Source organism: Haemorhous mexicanus, unplaced genomic scaffold (genome assembly GCF_027477595.1).
Source record: "Haemorhous mexicanus isolate bHaeMex1 unplaced genomic scaffold, bHaeMex1.pri scaffold_185_ctg1, whole genome shotgun sequence".
In the NCBI taxonomy this organism is placed as follows: Eukaryota; Metazoa; Chordata; class Aves; order Passeriformes; family Fringillidae; genus Haemorhous; species Haemorhous mexicanus.
In genome coordinates, this window is record NW_026776017.1 from 45,655 (window position 1) to 59,244 (window position 13,590).

Consider the following 13,590-nt stretch of genomic DNA (forward strand, 5'->3'; position numbering starts at 1 on the left):
ATAGGGGATCCTGTGGGAATGCTATAGGGGACTCCTATGGGAATGCTATAGGGGATCCTATGGGAATGCTATACGGGATCCTATGGGAATGCTATAGGGGATCCTGTGGGAATGCTATAGGGGATCCTGTGGGAATGCTATAGGGGAATGCTATGGGAATGCTATAGGGGATCCTGTGGGAATGCTATAGGGGATCCTATGGGAATCCTATAGGGGACTCCTATGGGAATGCTATAGGGGATCCTATGGGAATGCTATAACAGAATCCTCTGGGAATGCTATAGGGGATCCTGTGGGAATGCTATAGGGGATCCTATGGGAATGCTATAGGGGATCCTGTGGGAATGCTATAGGGGATCCTGTGGGAATGCTATAGGGGAATGCTATGGGAATGCTATAGGGGATCCTATGGGAATGCTATAACAGAATCCTCTGGGAATCCTATAGGGGAATCCTGTGGGAATGCTATAGGGGAATCCTGTGGGAATGCTATAGGGGATCCTATGGGAATGCTATAGGGGATCCTATGGGAATGCTATAACAGAATCCTCTGGGAATCCTATAGGGGAATCCTGTGGGAATGCTATAGGGGATCCTATGGGAATGCTATAGGGGATCCTATGGGAATGCTATAACAGAATCCTCTGGGAATCCTATAGGGGAATCCTGTGGGAATGCTATAGGGGAATCCTGTGGGAATGCTATAGGGGATCCTATGGGAATGCTATAGGGGAATCCTGTGGGAATGCTATAGGGGATCCTATGGGAATGCTATAGGGGATCCTATGGGAATGCTATAGGGGATCCTATGGGAATGCTATAGGGGATCCTATGGGAATGCTATAGGGGATCCTGTGGGAATGCTATAGGGGATCCTATGGGAATGCTATAGGGGATCCTGTGGGAATGCTATAGGGGATCCTGTGGGAATGCTATAGGGGATCCTATGGGAATGCTATAGGGGATCCTATGGGAATGCTATAGGGGATCCTATGGGAATGCTATAGGGGATCCTGTGGGAATGCTATAGGGGATCCTATGGGAATGCTATAACAGAATCCTCTGGGAATCCTATAGGGGAATCCTGTGGGAATGCTATAGGGGATCCTATGGGAATGCTATAGGGGAATGCTATGGGAATGCTATAGGGGATCCTGTGGGAATGCTATAGGGGAATCCTGTGGGAATGCTATAGGGGATCCTATGGGAATGCTGTAACGGGATCCTATGGGAATGCTATAGGGGATCCTGTGGGAATGCTATAGGGGATCCTATGGGAATGCTATAGGGGAATCCTGTGGGAATGCTATAGGGGAATCCTGTGGGAATGCTATAGGGGACTCCTATGGGAATGCTATAGGGGATCCTATGGGAATGCTATAGGGGATCCTATGGGAATGCTATAGGGGATCCTGTGGGAATGCTATAGGGGATCCTATGGGAATGCTATAGGGGAATGCTATGGGAATGCTATAGGGGATCCTATGGGAATGCTATAGGGGAATCCTGTGGGAATGCTATAGGGGATCCTATGGGAATGCTATAGGGGATCCTATGGGAATGCTATAACAGAATCCTCTGGGAATCCTATAGGGGAATCCTGTGGGAATGCTATAGGGGAATCCTGTGGGAATGCTATAGGGGATCCTATGGGAATGCTATAGGGGAATCCTGTGGGAATGCTATAGGGGATCCTATGGGAATGCTATAGGGGATCCTATGGGAATGCTATAACAGAATCCTCTGGGAATCCTATAGGGGAATCCTGTGGGAATGCTATAGGGGATCCTATGGGAATGCTATAGGGGATCCTATGGGAATGCTATAGGGGAATCCTGTGGGAATGCTATAGGGGATCCTATGGGAATGCTATAGGGGATCCTATGGGAATGCTATAGGGGATCCTGTGGGAATGCTATAGGGGATCCTGTGGGAATGCTATGGGGGATCCTATGGGAATGCTATAGGGGATCCTATGGGAATGCTATAGGGGATCCTATGGGAATGCTATAGGGGATCCTGTGGGAATGCTATAGGGGATCCTATGGGAATGCTATAACAGAATCCTCTGGGAATCCTATAGGGGAATCCTGTGGGAATGCTATAGGGGATCCTATGGGAATGCTATAGGGGATCCTGTGGGAATGCTATAGGGGATCCTGTGGGAATGCTATAGGGGAATGCTATGGGAATGCTATAGGGGATCCTGTGGGAATGCTATAGGGGAATCCTGTGGGAATGCTATAGGGGATCCTATGGGAATGCTGTAACGGGATCCTATGGGAATGCTATAGGGGATCCTGTGGGAATGCTATAGGGGATCCTATGGGAATGCTATAGGGGATCCTATGGGAATGCTATAACAGAATCCTCTGGGAATCCTATAGGGGAATCCTGTGGGAATGCTATAGGGGATCCTATGGGAATGCTATAGGGGATCCTATGGGAATGCTATAACAGAATCCTCTGGGAATCCTATAGGGGAATCCTGTGGGAATGCTATAGGGGAATCCTGTGGGAATGCTATAGGGGATCCTATGGGAATGCTATAGGGGAATCCTGTGGGAATGCTATAGGGGATCCTGTGGGAATGCTATAGGGGATCCTATGGGAATGCTATAGGGGATCCTATGGGAATGCTATAACAGAATCCTCTGGGAATCCTATAGGGGAATCCTGTGGGAATGCTATAGGGGATCCTATGGGAATGCTATAGGGGATCCTATGGGAATGCTATAGGGTAATCCTGTGGGAATGCTATAGGGGAATCCTGTGGGAATGCTATAGGGGAATCCTGTGGGAATGCTATAGGGGATCCTATGGGAATGCTATAGGGGATCCTGTGGGAATGCTATAGGGGATCCTATGGGAATGCTATAGGGGATCCTATGGGAATGCTATAACAGAATCCTCTGGGAATCCTATAGGGGAATCCTGTGGGAATGCTATAGGGGAATCCTGTGGGAATGCTATAGGGGATCCTATGGGAATGCTATAGGGGATCCTATGGGAATGCTATAACAGAATCCTCTGGGAATCCTATAGGGGAATCCTGTGGGAATGCTATAGGGGATCCTATGGGAATGCTATAGGGGATCCTATGGGAATGCTATAGGGGAATCCTGTGGGAATGCTATAGGGGATCCTATGGGAATGCTATAGGGGATCCTGTGGGAATGCTATAGGGGATCCTGTGGGAATGCTATAGGGGATCCTATGGGAATGCTATAGGGGATCCTATGGGAATGCTATAGGGGATCCTATGGGAATGCTATAGGGGATCCTGTGGGAATGCTATAGGGGATCCTATGGGAATGCTATAACAGAATCCTCTGGGAATCCTATAGGGGAATCCTGTGGGAATGCTATAGGGGATCCTATGGGAATGCTATAGGGGATCCTGTGGGAATGCTATAGGGGATCCTGTGGGAATGCTATAGGGGAATGCTATGGGAATGCTATAGGGGATCCTGTGGGAATGCTATAGGGGAATCCTGTGGGAATGCTATAGGGGATCCTATGGGAATGTTGTAACGGGATCCTATGGGAATGCTATAGGGGATCCTGTGGGAATGCTATAGGGGATCCTGTGGGAATGCTATAGGGGATCCTATGGGAATGCTATAGGGGATCCTATGGGAATGCTATAGGGGATCCTATGGGAATGCTATAGGGGATCCTGTGGGAATGCTATAGGGGATCCTATGGGAATGCTATAACAGAATCCTCTGGGAATCCTATAGGGGAATCCTGTGGGAATGCTATAGGGGATCCTATGGGAATGCTATAGGGGATCCTGTGGGAATGCTATAGGGGATCCTGTGGGAATGCTATAGGGGAATGCTATGGGAATGCTATAGGGGATCCTATGGGAATGCTGTAACGGGATCCTATGGGAATGCTATAGGGGATCCTGTGGGAATGCTATAGGGGATCCTGTGGGAATGCTATAGGGGATCCTGTGGGAATGCTATAGGGGGTCCTATGGGAATGCTATAACAGAATCCTCTGGGAATCCTATAGGGGAATCCTGTGGGAATGCTATAGGGGATCCTATGGGAATGCTATAGGGGATCCTGTGGGAATGCTGTAACGGGATCCTATGGGAATGCTATAGGGGATCCTGTGGGAATGCTATAGGGGATCCTGTGGGAATGCTATAGGGGATCCTATGGGAATGCTATAGGGGATCCTATGGGAATGCTATAGGGGATCCTGTGGGAATCCCATGGGATGGAAGCAGGGAGGTTCCACCCCAACTATGGGGGTGTGACAGTGGGGGTGTGACAGTGGGTGTGACAGTGGGTGTGTGACAGTGGGTGTGACAGTGGGTGTGTGACAGTGGGTGTGACAGTGGGTGTGACAGTGGGGGTGTGACAGTGGGTGTGTGACAGTGGGTGTGACAGTGGGTGTGACAGTGGGTGTGACAGTGGGTGTGACAGTGGGTGTGACAGTGGGTGTGTGACAGTGGGTGTGACAGTGGGTGTGTGACAGTGGGTGTGACAGTGGGTGTGTGACAGTGGGTGTGACAGTGGGTGTGACAGTGGGGGTGTGACAGTGGGTGTGTGACAGTGGGTGTGACAGTGGGTGTGACAGTGGGTGTGTGACAGTGGGTGTGACAGTGGGTGTGTGACAGTGGGTGTGTGACAGTGGGTGTGTGATTGTGGGTGTGACAGTGGGTGTGACAGTGGGTGTGTGACAGTGGGTGTGACAGTGGGTGTGTGACAGTGGGTGTGTGACAGTGGGTGTGTGACAGTGGGTGTGACAGTGGGTGTGTGATTGTGGGTGTGACAGTGGGTGTGTGACAGTGGGTGTGACAGTGGGTGTGTGATTGTGGGTGTGACAGTGGGTGTGACAGTGGGTGTGACAGTGGGTGTGTGACAGTGGGTGTGTGACAGTGGGTGTGACAGTGGGTGTGTGACAGTGGGTGTGTGACAGTGGGTGTGAGAGTGGGTGTGTGAGAGTGGGTGTGTGACAGTGGGGGTGTGACAGTGGGTGTGTGACAGTGGGTGTGACAGTGGGTGTGTGACAGTGGGTGTGACAGTGGGTGTGACAGTGGGGGTGTGACAGTGGGTGTGACAGTGGGTGTGTGACAGTGGGGGTGACAGTGGGTGTGACAGTGGGTGTGACAGTGGGTGTGTGACAGTGGGTGTGAGAGTGGGTGTGTGACAGTGGGTGTGTGACAGTGGGTGTGTGACAGTGGGGGTGTGACAGTGGGTGTGTGACAGTGGGTGTGACAGTGGGTGTGTGACAGTGGGTGTGACAGTGGGTGTGACAGTGGGGGTGTGACAGTGGGTGTGACAGTGGGTGTGTGACAGTGGGGGTGACAGTGGGTGTGACAGTGGGTGTGACAGTGGGTGTGTGACAGTGGGTGTGTGACAGTGGGTGTGTGACAGTGGGTGTGTGACTGGGTGTGTGACAGTGGGTGTGACAGTGGGGGTGTGACAGTGGGTGTGTGACAGTGGGTGTGTGACAGTGGGTGTGTGACAGTGGGTGTGACAGTGGGGGTGTGACAGTGGGGGTGTGACAGTGGGTGTGTGACAGTGGGTGTGACAGTGGGTGTGTGACAGTGGGGGTGTGACAGTGGGTGTGTGACAGTGGGTGTGTGACAGTGGGTGTGACAGTGGGTGTGTGACAGTGGGTGTGTGACAGTGGGGGTGTGACAGTGGGTGTGTGACAGTGGGGGTGTGACAGTGGGTGTGTGACAGTGGGTGTGTGACAGTGGGTGTGTGACAGTGGGTGTGTGACAGTGGGTGTGACAGTGGGTGTGTGACAGTGGGTGTGACAGTGGGTGTGACAGTGGGTGTGTGACAGTGGGTGTGACAGTGGGTGTGACAGTGGGTGTGTGACAGTGGGTGTGTGACAGTGGGTGTGACAGTGGGTGTGTGACAGTGGGTGTGACAGTGGGTGTGACACTGGGTGTGACAGTGGGTGTGACAGTGGGTGTGTGACAGTGGGTGTGACAGTGGGTGTGTGACAGTGGGTGTGACAGTGGGTGTGACAGTGGGTGTGTGACAGTGGGTGTGTGACAGTGGGTGTGACAGTGGGGGTGTGACAGTGGGTGTGTGACAGTGGGGGTGTGACAGTGGGGGTGTGACAGTGGGTGTGACAGTGGGTGTGTGACAGTGGGTGTGACAGTGGGTGTGACAGTGGGTGTGTGACAGTGGGGGTGTGACAGTGGGTGTGACAGTGGGTGTGACAGTGGGTGTGTGACAGTGGGTGTGACAGTGGGTGTGACAGTGGGTGTGTGACAGTGGGTGTGTGACAGTGGGTGTGTGACAGTGAGTGTGACAGTGGGGGTGTGACAGTGGGGGTGTGACAGTGGGGGTGTGACAGTGGGTGTGTGACAGTGGGTGTGACAGTGGGTGTGACAGTGGGTGTGACAGTGGGTGTGACAGTGGGTGTGTGACAGTGGGTGTGTGACAGTGGGTGTGACAGTGGGTGTGACAGTGGGTGTGTGACAGTGGGGGTGTGACAGTGGGTGTGACAGTGGGTGTGTGACAGTGGGGGTGACAGTGGCTGTGTGACAGTGGGGGTGTGACAGTGGGTGTGTGACAGTGGGGGTGTGACAGTGGGTGTGTGACAGTGGGTGTGTGACAGTGGGTGTGACAGTGGGTGTGACAGTGGGTGTGACAGTGGGTGTGACAGTGGGTGTGTGACAGTGGGTGTGTGACAGTGGGTGTGACAGTGGGTGTGACAGTGGGTGTGACAGTGGGTGTGACAGTGGGTGTGACAGTGGGTGTGTGACAGTGGGTGTGACAGGGGGTGTGTGACAGTGGGTGTGTGACAGTGGGTGTGTGACAGTGGGTGTGACAGTGGGTGTGTGACAGTGGGTGTGTGACAGTGGGTGTGACAGTGGGTGTGTGACAGTGGGTGTGACAGTGGGTGTGTGACAGTGGGTGTGTGACAGTGGGTGTGTGACAGTGGGTGTGACAGTGGGTGTGTCACAGTGGGTGTGACAGTGGGTGTGACAGTGGGTGTGACAGTGGGGGTGTGACAGTGGGTGTGACAGTGGGGGTGTGACAGTGGGTGTGTGACAGTGGGTGTGTGACAGTGGGTGTGTGACAGTGGGTGTGACAGTGGGTGTGTGACAGTGGGTGTGACAGTGGGTGTGTGACAGTGGGTGTGTGACAGTGGGTGTGACAGTGGGTGTGTGACAGTGGGTGTGACAGTGGGTGTGTGACAGTGGGTGTGACAGTGGGTGTGTGACAGTGGGTGTGACAGTGGGTGTGTGACAGTGGGTGTGACAGTGGGTGTGTGACAGTGGGGGTGTGACAGTGGGTGTGTGACAGTGGGTGTGACAGTGGGTGTGACAGTGGGTGTGTGACAGTGGGTGTGTGACAGTGGGTGTGACAGTGGGTGTGTGACAGTGGGTGTGTGACAGTGGGTGTGACAGTGGGTGTGACAGTGGGTGTGTGACAGTGGGTGTGACAGTGGGTGTGACAGTGGGGGTGTGACAGTGGGGGTGTGACAGTGGGTGTGTGACAGTGGGTGTGACAGTGGGTGTGTGACAGTGGGTGTGTGACAGTGGGTGTGTGACAGTGGGGGTGTGACAGTGGGTGTGTGACAGTGGGTGTGACAGTGGGTGTGTGACAGTGGGTGTGACAGTGGGTGTGACAGTGGGTGTGTGACAGTGGGTGTGACAGTGTGTGTGTGACAGTGGGTGTGACAGTGGGTGTGTGACAGTGGGTGTGTGACAGTGGGTGTGTGACAGTGGGTGTGTGACAGTGGGTGTGACAGTGGGTGTGTGACAGTGGGTGTGACAGTGGGTGTGACAGTGGGTGTGACAGTGGGTGTGACAGTGGGTGTGACAGTGGGGGTGTGACAGTGGGTGTGACAGTGGGTGTGACAGTGGGTGTGACAGTGGGGGTGTGACAGTGGGTGTGTGACAGTGGGTGTGTGACAGTGGGGGTGACAGTGGGTGTGTGACAGTGGGGGTGACAGTGGGTGTGTGACAGTGGGGGTGTGACAGTGGGTGTGACAATGGGGGGGAGGACACTAACGGGGGGAGGGGACACTCCTGTGTCCCCCCGCTGCCCCCCCGCTGACCCCGCTGTCCCCTCCCCCCCCCAGGTTTCCCCCCCGGGGGTTTCCCCCCCCCCTCGCTGGGCCGGCGCCCCTCCCCCCCCCCGCGAGGCCCCTCCCCCTCCCGCGGGGCGGGGCCTCCCCCTCCCCGCCCCTCCCCCCCCGCCCCCGGGGGGGTTCCCCAGCCCCGGCGGGAGCCCCCCCTGCGCCCGCCCCTCCCCCACGGCGGCCTACGGACAGGTGAGGAGAGACGGGGACCCCAAAATCCCAAATCTCACCCCAAAATCATCCCGGGCACCCCAAATCCCCAAATCTCACCCCAAAATCACCCCGGGCACCCCAAATCCCCAAATCCCACCCCAAAATCACCCCGGGCACCCCAAATCCCCAAATCTCACCCCAAAATCACCCCGGGCACCCCAAATCCCCAAATCTCACCCCAAAATCACCCCGGGCACCCCAAATCCACAAATCCCACCCCAAAATCACCCCGGGCACCCCAAATCCCCAAATCCCACCCCAAAATCACCCCGGGCACCCCAAATCCCCAAATCTCACCCCAAAATCACCCCGGGCACCCCAAATCCCCAAATCCCACCCCAAAATCACCCCGGGCACCCCAAATCCCCAAATCCCCAAATCTCACCCCAAAATCACCCCGGGCACCCCAAATCCCCTCAAATCACCCCAAGATCACCCCGGGCACCCCAAAATCCCAAATCTCACCCCAAAATCACCCCGGGCACCCCAAATCCCCAAATCTCACCCCAAAATCACCCCGGGCACCCCAAATCCCCAAATCCCCAAATCTCACCCCAAAATCACCCCGGGCACCCCAAATCCCACCCCAAAATCACCCCGGGCACCCCAAATCCCCAAATCCCCAAAATCACCCCGGGGTCCCCAATTCCCACTGAGGTGCCCCAAATACCCCAAACCCCAAAATCCTCATTGAGGTGCTCCAAAATCCCCCAAAATCCCCCCAAAATTACCCTCAATCACCCCAAAATTCCCCAAAATCCCCCCAAATCCCCCAAAATCCCCCCAAAATTACTCCATATTGCCCCAAAATCCCCCAAAATTAGCCTAAAATCACCCCAGAATCACCCATAAATCCCCTCAATCACCCCAAAGTTACCCCAATTCACCCCAAAATCACCCCAAATCCCCCCAAATGACCCCAAAATTACCCCATATCACCCCAAAATGACCACAAAATCCCCCCAAATCACCCATAAAAACCCTCAATCACCCCAAACCTCCCCAAAATTACCCCAAATCTCACCCCAAATTTACCCCAAAAATCCCCCAAAAACTACCCCAAAATCTCCCAAAATCACCCATAAATCCCTCAATCCCCCCAAAATTACCCCAAATCACCCCAAAATCCCCCAGATTTACCCCAAATTTACCCCAAAATTACCCCATATCACCCCAAATTCACCCATAAATACCCTCAATCCCCCCAAAATCCCCCCAAAATTACCCCAAAATCCCCCTAAAATTACCCCATATCATCCCAAAATCCCCCCAAATCACCCCAAAATTACCCAAAATCCCCCCAAAATTGCGCCATATCACCCCGAAATCCCCCAAAATTAGCCTAAAATCACCCCAAAATCACCCTTAATACCGTCAATCACCCCAAAGCCAAAATTACCCCAAAACCCCATCAAATCACCCCAAAATCCCCCCATATCACCCCAAAATCCCCCAAAATCACCCCAAAATCCCCCCAAATTACCCCAAATCACCCCAAAATCCCCCAAAATTACCCCAACATCCCCCAAAATTACCCCAAAATCCCTCCAAATCCCCCCAAAATCACCCCAAATCACAACACAACACAACATCAAGATCACAGACTCAGCATCAAATCATCAAAACACCATACAATCACATCAAATCACACAAAACGATCTAAACAACAAATCATCACATCATCATCACACACAAGCAAATCACACACAATCACACAACACACATCACCCATAAATCCTCTCAATCACCCCAATATTACCCTCAGTCACCCCAAAATCCCCCCAAATCACCCCAAAATTACCCAAAATCACCCATAAATACTCTCAATCCCCACAAAATTACCCCAATTCACCCCGAAATCCCCCAGATTTACCCCAAAATCTCCCTAAAATTACCCCGTATCACTCCAAAATCACCCATACTCTCAATCACCCCAAAATAGCCCCATATCACCCCAAAATCCCCCAGATTTACCCCAAAATCACCCATAAATACCCTCAATCACCCCAAAGTTACCCCAATTCACCCCAAAATTACCCCAAAATTCCTCCAAATGACCCCAAAATCACCCCAGATTCACCCCAAAATCCCCCATATCACCCCAGAATCACCCATAGATACCCTCAATCCCCCCAAAATTACCCCACAATCCCCCCAATTCACCCCAAAAATCACCCATAAATACCCTTAATCCCCCCAAAATTACCCCATATCACCCCAAATCCCCAAAATTACCCCAAAATCCCCCAAAATGCCCCAAATCCCCCCAAATTTACCCAAATCCCCCCAAAATGCCCCAAATCCCCCCAAGGTCAGAAGCCCCAAACCCCCCCAGACTGCCCCAAAATTTGGGGATTTGGGGAGCCCTGAATGTGGGGAGGGGGCCCGGGGGGTCTGGGGGGTCCAGGGGGGACTTTGGGGGGGTCCGGGGGGGGATTTTGGGGGATCTGGGGGGGATTTTGGGGGGGGTTCTCGGGGGATTTTGGGGGGTCTGGGGCGGTTTGGGGGGGGTCTGGGGTGGATTTGGGGGATCCAAGGGGAATTTTGGGGGGTCTGGGTGGGTTTTGGGGGCTCTGGGGGGATTTTGGGGGGTCTGGGGGGGATTTTGGGGGATTTGAGGGGGGTTGGGGGGGCGGGGGTAAATAAGGGAATTTGGGGTAAAAAAGGGGGATTTTGGGGTAAAAAAGGGAATTTGGGGGGTAAAAAAAAGGGGAAATTTGGGGGGTAAAAAAGGGAATTTTGGGCTAGAAATGGGGAATTTGGGTTCAAAAAGGGAATTTTGGGATCCAAAAAAGGGAATTTTGGGGTAAAAAAGGGAATTTTGGGGGGAAAAAATGGGAATTTTGGGGGGTGAAATTGAATTTTGGGAGGAAAATTGAATTTTTGGGGGAAAAAATGGGAATTTTGAGGGGGAAAAATGGAATTTTTGGGGGGTAAATTGAATTTTGGGGGGGGAAAATGGGAGTTTGGGGGGGAAAATGAATTTTGGGGGAAAAAAGTGGGAATTTGGGGGGTAACAATTGAATTTTTGGGGGGAAAAATGGGAATTTTAAGGGGGAAAAATGGGATTTTGGGGGGCTAAATTGAATTTTGGGGGGGAAATTGAATTTTTGGGGGTGAAAAATGGGATTTTGGGGTGAAAAATTGGGAATTTGGGGGGGAATTGGGAATTCTGGGGTGAAAAATTCAATTTTGTGGGAGAAAAAAATTGAGAACTTTGGGGGCAAAAATTGGGAATTTTGGGGGGTAAAAATTGGGAATTTTGGGGGAAAAAGTTGGGGAATTCTGGGGAGGGAAATTGGGAATTTTGGGGTGAAAACTCCAATTTTGGGGAGGAAACTTGGGAATTTGGGGGTGGGAAATTGGGAATTTTGGGGAGGAAAAAATTGGGAATTTTGGGGGGGGAATTGGGAAATTTGGGGGAGAAAAATCCAATTCTGGGGGAGAAAAAAAAGGGAATTTTGGAGGAAAAAAATTGGGGTTTTGGGGGGAAAATTGGGAATTTTGGGGGCAAAAATGGGGAATTTTGGGGTGAAAAATCCAATTTTGTGGGGGGAAATTGGGAATTTTGGGGAGGAAAAATTGGGAATTTTGGGGTGGAAAATCCAGTTTTGGGGGAGGAAAATTTGGGAATTTGGGGGAGAAAAATTGGGAATTTTATGGGACCAAAAATTGGGAATTTAGGGGAGGAAAATATTGGGAATTTTGGGGGGAAAAATTCAAATTTGGGGAGAAAAAAAATGGGAATTTTGGAGGAAAAAAAATGGGGATTTGGGGGAAAAACTGGGAACTTTGGGGTGATAAAAATCCAGTTTGGGGAGAAAAAAATTGGGAATTTCCGAGGGGAAATTGGGAATTTATGGGTGGAAAATTGGGAATTTTGGGGGTGAAAAATCCAATTTTAGGGGGGGGGAAATTGGGAATTTTGGGGAGGAAAAATCCAATTTTGGGGGGGGGAGAAATTGGGAATTTGGGGAGGAAAAAATTGGGAATTTTGTGGGAGGAATTGGGAATTTTGGGGGAAAAATTGGGAATTTTGGGGGGGGAAAAATTGAGAATTTTGGGGTGATAAAAATCCAATTTTGGGGGGGGAATTGGGAATTTATGGGTGGAAAATTGGGAATTTTGTGGGGGGAATTGGGAATTTTTGGGGGAAAAATTTGGAATTTTGGGGGGGAAAAAATTGAGAATTTTAGTGGGCAAAAATTGGGAATTTTGGGCTGATAAAAATCCAATTTTAGGGGGAGAAAATTGGGAATTTTTGAGTGGAAAACTGGGAATTTTGGGGCTGAAAAATCCAATTTTTGGGGGGAAAAAAGTGAATTTGGGGGTGAAAAATCCAATTTTGGGGGGGAATTGGGAATTTTGGGGAGGAAAAAAAATTGGGAATTTTGGGGTGAAAAATTCAAATTTGGGGAGAAAAAAATGGGAATTTTGGAGGAAAAAAATTGGGGATTTGGGGGGAAAAACTGGGAGTTTTGGGGTGATAAAAATCCAGTTTGGGGAGAAAAAAATTGGGAATTTCCGAGGGGAAATTGGGAATTTATGGGTGGAAAATTGGGAATTTTGGGGGTGAAAAATCCAATTTTAGGGGGGAAAAAAAAGTGAATTTGGGGAGGAAAAATCCAATTTTGGGGGGGGAAATTGGGAATTGTGGGGAGGAAAAAAAAATTGGGAATTTTGTGGGGGAATTGGGAATTTTTGGGGGAAATTGGGAATTTTGGGGGGGGAAATTGAGAATTTTACTGGGCAAAAATGGGGATTTTGGGATGAAAAATCCAATTTTAGGGGGGGATAAAATTTTTAATTTTGGGGTGAAAAATTCAATTTTGGGGGGGGAAATTGGGAATTTTGGGGAGGAAAAAATGGGGAATTTTGGGGGAGAATTGGGAATTTTGGGGGAGAAAATTGGGAATTTTGGGGGGGAAAAAATTGAGAATTTTAGTGGGCAAAAATTGGGAATTTGGGGGTGATAAAAATCCAATTTTAGGGGGGGAAAATTGGGAATTTTTGAGTGGAAAACTGGGAATTCTGGGGCTGAAAAATCCAATTTTAGGGGGGGAAAAAAAGAATTTGGGGGTGAAAAATCCAATTTTTGGGGGGGGGGAAATTGGGAATTGTGGGGAGGAAAAAATTGGGAATTTTGTGGGGGGAATTGGGAATTTCCGGGGGAAAAATTGGGGAATTTTGGGGGGGGGAAAATTGAGAATTTTGGGGTGATAAAAATCCAATTTTGGGGGGGGGAAATTGGGAATTTTTGAGTGGAAAATGGGGAATTTTGTAGGGGGAATTGGGAATTTTTGG

At 50.9% G+C, this 13,590-nt stretch overlaps 1 protein-coding gene across 1 annotated transcript in view; it reads left to right on the top strand.

Moving 5' to 3' along the window:
* Positions 1-8,265, top strand: part of HNRNPUL1 (heterogeneous nuclear ribonucleoprotein U like 1) — a gene marked incomplete at its 3' end in the record, with an annotated part of 50,385 nt that extends 42,120 nt beyond the window's left edge. Inside the window, exons 11-12 of the mRNA XM_059837627.1 lie at positions 8,074-8,131; positions 8,211-8,265. Of these exons, the coding sequence (XP_059693610.1) occupies positions 8,074-8,131; positions 8,211-8,265 (113 nt within the window). The remainder of the gene's footprint in view (positions 1-8,073; positions 8,132-8,210) is intronic.
* Positions 8,266-13,590: the final 5,325 nt, after the last annotated feature.